Source organism: Nesoenas mayeri (assembly GCF_963082525.1).
Source record: "Nesoenas mayeri genome assembly, chromosome: 14".
Taxonomy (NCBI): Eukaryota; Metazoa; Chordata; class Aves; order Columbiformes; family Columbidae; genus Nesoenas; species Nesoenas mayeri.
In genome coordinates this window covers 1488034-1495716 of record NC_137556.1, presented here as the reverse complement: position 1 = coordinate 1495716, position 7683 = coordinate 1488034, and the positions used below count along the sequence as shown (strand labels likewise).

The 7683-nt window shown below is 48.8% G+C and overlaps 2 protein-coding genes across 2 annotated transcripts; both read left to right on the top strand.

Moving 5' to 3' along the window:
- Positions 1-1720: 1720 nt before the first annotated feature.
- On the top strand, positions 1721-4001 carry GDF9 (growth differentiation factor 9; the record flags this gene model as incomplete). Its single annotated transcript, XM_080353567.1, has 2 exons — positions 1721-2144; positions 3049-4001. The coding sequence occupies 2 exons, from the start codon at positions 1721-1723 to the stop codon at positions 3999-4001; spliced, it is 1377 nt and encodes a 458-aa protein (XP_080209693.1).
- A 2859-nt stretch (positions 4002-6860) lies between these two features.
- Positions 6861-7403, top strand: UQCRQ (ubiquinol-cytochrome c reductase complex III subunit VII). The gene is made up of 2 exons (XM_080353495.1): positions 6861-7054; positions 7181-7403. The coding sequence occupies exons 1-2, from the start codon at positions 6901-6903 to the stop codon at positions 7273-7275; spliced, it is 249 nt and encodes an 82-aa protein (XP_080209621.1). The 5' UTR covers positions 6861-6900; the 3' UTR covers positions 7276-7403.
- Positions 7404-7683: the final 280 nt, after the last annotated feature.

Genomic DNA, 7683 nt, shown 5'->3' with positions numbered 1-7683 from the left:
TGCTGATGCCACAGAGCCCAGAAACCCCATACACGGAGATGGCCCCCCAGAACCTTCACTTGTACAAAGTGGAAGCATTTGGACTTTGACTTCTCTTTGACAGCTGAGAAATGTGGGTGAATTTTATGAGACTATGTAAAAGAGCAGGATGTCTCTGGCAGGGCAAGGTTTAAATCTACAGTTAAAATTCTCCGTGTTCTTTCACCCGTTTCACAAACTTTTCAGTCCACTTCAGTAAAATGTTTGGAAGTTACATGTTTAAGAATCCTCTCTTCAATGCAGTGTATATATAGAAATCTGTAGGATTATTTTGGCACTCACCCTACAGAATAATGGCTGGGGACTTGCTATGCATTTAGCAGCCAGAAGTACCACTCGTGCCCCATTGAGCCCTGAATTATCCACCACAGGCTCCATTGTCCTCAGCTTGTCCAGCGCTTGCAGAGAGGCAAAGCAAATATCCACTTTTTGTTGGGTTATTTTCCTATCGTTTCAGCTCCCACCACAAGATCTGATAGCATCGAAAATCAGTGCAAAAGAGAGAGCAGGAATGCACATGCAGTGTGTGAAGAGGATTAGAGGGCAGCTTGAATTGTCACGGAACAGTAGAAACTGTACTTACATTTGTTTGAAACTAAAGTGCCACTAATTCAAAGCCCCGAGGGAGGGAGCGGTGGGTTTGCTTGGTGTGAGCACACCTGGCTGAGGGGGGATTTTTAGCATTAATCAAAGTACAGATCACCGTATCCAGAACAGGCTGAGCACGGCTGACCTCAGGAGCAACGGTGTCCCCCTCCTGCCCAAATCAAATCAGCGGAAAAGGGTAAATTGTTTCATATTGCAGACTGGTATCTGAATTAACCTTCCTCTCCAAGTTTAAAAATGCCAGACCAGCATCTTTGTAAGGTAATTGAACACTCTCCGAGACAGCAAAGCCTCACTCAGAACCCTTAAGATGTGCAAGTTAGATTAGGGGTGACATTTCACTAGATTACTGATAGCACAGTTCTCATTAAAAACAACTGCCACGAAAACAGATTTGTTTCCCTGTATTTTCCCAATTAAATAAAACTAAACTCCATCCTTTTAGTTGTGTTCAGCTACAAGAGTTTCTGAATATTTCTGATGCAATCAATATGACCCCATTTAGAGCCTTTTGGACCGACTTTGCTTTTTGGATCCTGCACCTCAAACTGGAGGTAAATCTGTGCAGTGTGCTGGAATGGAAGCCAATCTGATGGTCCTACAGACACACTTACCCCTCTCTCAAGTGGACATTCTTGTCTATAGAGATGTGAAATGTGAGAAATACATTAGCAGAAAACAAAAAAAATTTTTTAAATTTTTAATTAGTTTATCATTGTTAAGAGCAGTAATATTTAGCTTTATTTCTGCAAATACACACGGATTTAACTAGAGTACCCGACACCATCTTGCCTCCGCAGCCCCCTCTGGAGGCCGGTACGCACTCCTGGGATCCAGATGCGGAAAAGGTTTGCTCTGAATAAGGAATGAATTTATAAGCTGCTTCCATGGGCCTCAACACCAACAAGCATGAGGGTTCAGTTCACCAGCTGCGGATCTTCCTCCTTGGTTTCTAATCAGAAGGAAACCCCCTCCCCTCCCACAGCTGCAACATATATAAGGGATAAGGCTCAGCTCCTCTTTCTTTCTTGAATATTTTAGGGGAGTCGTTTTTTGGGCTGTAGCCCTAAAGAGCATGGAGAGCACTTGGAGAATTTGCGTTTGCTTCTGTTGCTGCCTTCAGTGGTTTTCCGCTGGCATCCAGTGTTCCCCCCAGCGCCGCGCAGGCTCCGAGCGGCTCTCCGGGCTCCTGGTGGCTCCCGGGGATGGCTCCAGCGAGCTGAACCCCGTGCTGCAGCTGCCGGGGGGCGCGGAACGCGGCTCTGCCCTCCTGCCGCCCCTGCTCAAGGTGCTGGCCGAGCGGGGCGCCCGGCGCTGGGACGGCGAGGCCCCCCGGCTGCGCCCGGACGCCAGGGCCCTTCGGTACATGAAGAGGCTCTACAGGATGTCGGCCACCAAGGAGGGAATCCCCAAGGCCAACAAAAGCCACCTCTACAACACCGTGCGACTTTTCACTCCGTGTTCTGAGCACGAGCACCGCCACAGGGACCTGGTGAGAGGTGCGTGCGGGGCGGCCGCAGCTGCAGGGGTTACCTGGGGGTTTTCCACGTGTTCTGTGCTTGTGCCATAATGTAAAACTATCTCATTTCTTTAGAGCTGTCGCTGTTCTAATCCTGATGGCTCTGCTCTTAAAGCCTACGAGTTTTCATCACCTGCTTCTCCTTGAATGGCATTAGACAAAGACTTCTCCATGGTTTGGGAAAAGCTGCCCAAGTGGGATTATGTTCAAGACCATACTGAGGTTTTGGGCTGATTTATCTTGTTATGAATCAGAGAAAACTCTACAATCACTTGTAAGAAACGTGGAAAAAATGGTTGTACATAAGGGGCATCATGTTTCCTTCTACTGCCGAGTTTGCATAAAAGAGAAGTGACGCTCAGGAAAGAATGAGAATTTTTTAAGTTGTGCTAACAAAGAAATTCCTGCCTTGCTGTTACTCAGACTTGCCGGCAGCTCCTGGTCGAGAGATTTAAATAGGAGAAGTAGGAAGAACAGCCAGAGTTAGTGCTGAAAAGCTCTGAAAGCGTTCACTTTAAAACTCCAGCCGTTTCATTTAACGGCTCATACAACCTGGAGTTTCTAGTTTCTGTTTCACCATATCAAGACTGAAAAGACAATGGCTAACTTCTTCCTGTACTGGTTGGTTGGTTTGTTTTAATGACATTAATCTTAATACTTCTTAAAACCCTGAGTTTTTTTGGTTTTGTTGTCATTTCTTAATTTTTACATCTTATGTCCCTCACTAAAGCAGGAACTCCATGTAACTGAGTTCAGGGAGGGCATCTACATTGGCTTCTTCTGCTGCTGGATTATTTCTGCTTATCTGCTACGTGATGTTATTTATGTCTAGGGGGAATATACTCTAATGTACTAACTCTACGAAATGGTGTTTCCCTTCTCAGGAGATGTTCACTCGGTGGATCTGCTCTTCAACCTGGATCGCGTTACTGCCCTGGAGCACCTACTCAAGTCTGTCTTGCTCTATTCCTTTGACACGTCGGCTCCCGTTTCTTCTTCCATCACAGGCACCTGCCATTTGTCCGTGAAGGAGCACGACTTTTCCAGCCATGTCTGTCCCAGCCTTTCTCACTCTTTAGCTTTTAGCCTGCACTTCCAAGTTAGAAAACGCAAGTGGGTTGAGATCGATGTGACTTCTTTTCTCCAGCCTCTAATTGCTACTAAGAGGAGGAATATCCATATGGCCGTGAACTTCACTTGTCTGCTGGGTGATCCACAACAGAACACTGAACTGGAAAATGCCATTAATATGGTGCTGGTCCCCCCTTCTCTTCTTCTGTACCTGAACGATACCAGTGAGCAAGCTTATCACAGGTGGAACGCGCTTAGACACACATGGAAAAACCCCGTGCGGCCCCGGCAAAGGAACGGTCCGCGACTTAATCCTGCGAGTGACAAAGGGAAAGAGAATTCACAGGGTAAAAGGGCCTCTCGGCAGCGAAGAGATGAGAATCTGAAAGAAGCACCGGCAACTCCACCTTATAATCTCAGCGAGTATTTCAAACAATTTCTGTTCCCTCAAAACGAGTGTGAGCTTCACAACTTCCGCCTGAGCTTCAGCCAACTGAAGTGGGACCGATGGATAATCGCACCGCACCGGTACAGCCCCCAGTACTGCAAAGGCGACTGCCCCAGGGTCGTGGGGCATCGTTACGGCTCCCCCGTGCACACCATGGTCCAGAACCTCATCTACGAGCGGCTGGACCCCTCTGTCCCCAAGCCCTCCTGCGTCCCCGCCGAATACAGCCCCCTGAGCGTCCTCACCATCGAGCCCGACGGCTCCATCGTCTACAAAGAGTACGAGGACATGATAGCCACCAAGTGCACGTGTCGGTAGTGGGAGAGCCCTGGCTGGTTTTACTCCGGGTTTGGGTATTTTTGCATTCTCAAAGCACCCGTAGCTTCAGTCACTCTAAGAGCTCTACTAAATCAGTTAGGATTTGGCATTTAGAGGGTGTTTGCATCACAGCACTTGTTTTTGTAGCCACTCGGCCTTTCGAGAATGTGAAATTGTAAATAATATATTTTTATTGGAAAAATTTTGCATTTAAAATGTCCAAAAGGTTGCGACTTCCAGATGTCTATTTTAAGCTGTTTTGTTATAGATTAAAAAAGAAATAAATGCCTATCATGCATATGTACGTTCAGCGCCTGCTCATCTTCATAAAGATGCTCCACATAAAGAAATCTTCCCTGTGACATCTGCAGAAGTGTCTGGGAATAGAGGAAAGTCTTGAGTGTTAAAATTACTTTTCATTCCTTTTCCTTACCGTGTTTCTACGCAAGAAAACTCTTCCTTACAGTTCTGTATCGAGTTGCAAGGTTGTTTCTTGCTTTTTTTTTGTCGTGCTCTTTGGGCTTTCCCAACAAGGGGTGGGAGGAATTTAATGAAAGCTGTGTAGCAACTTGTAAAAACTTAAATGATGCAGCTATTTGAGTCAGGCCCAGCACCAGCTTATTGTTAACAACAGAAAGGTTTGATCAAGTTCAAGAACCAAGCACGAGCTGTTCCTGGGGTCAGGGTGCAGGATCCCGCATGTGCAACAGCACTTGCTGCTTTCTGAGCTATGAGGAAAGGTTCCATCATGTCAGCTTAAAAATAAATAGAAGCCTATTAAATTAGTTTCTTTAAATTCTGTTGAATTGGTTTAGTAGACTGAAGCCTGAAAATGTGGGGCCACAGCCTCATTTCCTCTCACAATAGAGTAGTAGGTGATGGTGCTTTAATTCTACAAGCATTCAACCCAAATCTTTACTACAGTTGATTTATTTTTTCCTAAACTTTTCTAGTTTGAAGAGTTCTGTCAAAACTGCTGCTTTTGGGCTGGGGACCCAAGCTGGGAGAGCTTTAGGCGGGGCTCACACAAAACCAGCTTTGGCAGGGAGTTTTGTGTTGTTTGGTGTGTTTTGTTGGGGGTTGGTTTGTTCTAGCACTGGTTTTTAAAGTAGTTGTTTTCTAATGCATTGATACATCAATGCTGTGACTTCCTAAAGCCGCCTCCCCAGAGCCCCGTTCAGATCCTGCCTGTGACATTAATTCCACTTTTCAGAGTCTGAAGAACCCTGATCTGTGGAAACACCATGTAACTTCTACCATGTGGAAACATCGTGTCACTTCTACCAACACGAAGTCCCTCACTGAAGGTCGTGCTGGCCTGGAACTGTTGAGCTTCAAACGGCTTTGGCTCTAGTTCAATGTGTATTTGAAATAAAGGCCAAAAGCTCAAGGCAAACATCTTGCTGTCAAATAAAAAAAAGCAGCGCAAAGTCTCTACATTTGGTTGGTTTACATCAAATTGCCCAACGCAACATCACCCTGCTAATCCCTTACAAAAAGTGGGAATTCAGCCTCACCCAGGAGGCAAAATAAAGTTAAATGTTTGTTTGACACAAACAGCAAAGCCTGTTTAAGATAACGCACTGGAGTTGAGCTGAAAAAAACACGTTTTTGGGTCGGTTACACGCAGCCTCAGAAACAATGATGTTACCCCAGTAACGGATTAAAGATTGAGACAACACTGCATCACCTTGAGTGAGACACGTTCAAATAGTAACTCTAATGCTCCAGACCCGTTGCTGCAGAGGCAGGAAAACACCGTCCCCGGCACCAGGCTGGACAGGCTGGAGAGTTGGGCGGGGAATAACCTAATGAAATTTAACAAGGAAAAGTGTAGAGTCCTGCATCTGGGCAGGAACAGCCCCGGGTTCCAGTATAGGTTGGGAAATTACGTATTAGAGAGCAGTGTAGGGGAAAGGGACCTGGGGGTCCTGGTGGACAGCAGGGTGACCATGAGCCAGCACTGGGCCCTTGTGGCCAGGAAGCCAATGGTACCTGGGGTGGGTTAGAAGGGGGTGGTCAGTAGGTCAGAGAGGTTCTCCTGCCCCTCTGCTCTGTCCTGGTGAGACCACACCTGGAATCTTGTGTCCAGTTGTGGCCCCTCAGTTCCAGCAGGACAGGGAACTGCTGGAGAGGGTCCAGCGCAGGGCAACAAAGATGATTAAGGGAGAGGAGCACCTCCCTTATGAGGAAAGGCTGAGGGAGCTGGGGCTCTTTAGTTTGGAGAAGAGGAGACAGAGGGGTGACCTTATTAATGTTTATAAATATATAAAGGGTGAGTGCCACGAGGACGGAGCCAGGCTCTTCTCAGTGGCAAACAATGATAGGACAAGGGGTAATGGGATCAAGCTGGAACACAAGAGGTTCCACTTAAATTTGAGAAGAAACTTCTTCTCAGTAAGGGTGACAGAGCCTGGCCCAGGCTGCCCAGGGGGGTTGTGGAGTCTCCTTCTGTGCAGACATTCCAACCCGCCTGGACACCTTCCTGTGTAACCTCATCTGGGTGTTCCTGCTCCACGGGGGGATTGCACTGGATGAGCTTTTGAGGTCCCTTCCAATCCCAAACATACTGTGACACTGCGATACTGTGAACTTGTACCTGCTGTCCATGGCAGGATTGCTGAGCGCCGCCACGCGTGAAGCGTTAGCGCCTCTCCTCTGGAACCCCCCACTCAGGGCCAGCGCCCCCGGGATCTACTGCTTCCGTTTGCAGCGATTTGTGAGTTTACAGCGGTGATCCGCAGCAGATCGGTGACTTTACAGCGGTGATTCCACAGCCACACCGGCGGGCGGCAGCAGCTCCCGCCCGCCCCGGAATGGGAACCGCCCGCCCGGCCGCCGCTTCCCGTTCCGGGCCGGGGGAGGCGCCGGGTGCCGGGGAAGGTGACACCGCCTGGCCATGGGGATCCACTTCGGGAACCTGGCGCGGGTCCGCCACATCATCACCTACAGCCTGTCGCCGTTCGAGCAGCGCGCCTTCCCCAACGTGTTCTCGGACGCGCTGCCCAACGTGTGGCGCCGCTTCAGCTCCCAGGTCTTCAAGGTGGTGCCGCGTGAGTGTCGGGGAGCGACCCGCCCGGGTTTCCCCCCTTTTTTGGTGGCATTTTGGGGCGGGGAGGCCGGGCGGTGTGACCCCGGGGCGGTGTGACCCCGGGGCTGAGTGTCCCGTCTCCTTCCAGCCTTCGTGGCCGCGTACCTGCTGTACTCGTGGGGCACGCAGGAGTTCGAGCGGCTCAAGAGGAAGAACCCGGCTGACTATGAGCACGACCAGTAACCGAGTGCAGGAGGAGATCCTCACCCCGCTGTGTTATCAACCTGCTGGTGCCGAGCTTGTTCACATGACTATAAGGGCATTAAGAGGGAGATAAGTCTCATCTAATAAACTTCAACTTTGCCCCGTGACTTTGTGTGAAATCTGTGCTTTGAGATGTTTAAGGCGAGAAACATCAAATCCCTGTGCGGTTCACTCTGTACAGAGTGACAATCAGGCAAAAGTTCCATAAGCATAGAGCATTTCCAGCCTTTTCTGACTCATTTTTCTTTGAAAGGTGTCCCGGTGCGTCCAGCGGAGCCGGGGCCGCTCAGCCAGCGGTGATTTGAAATCCTGGCTCCAAGGTGAACTTGCTGCTCCCTGTATCTTTCCGTCACTCCTTTGTCCTCTGACCCTGATGTGTCTGACAAA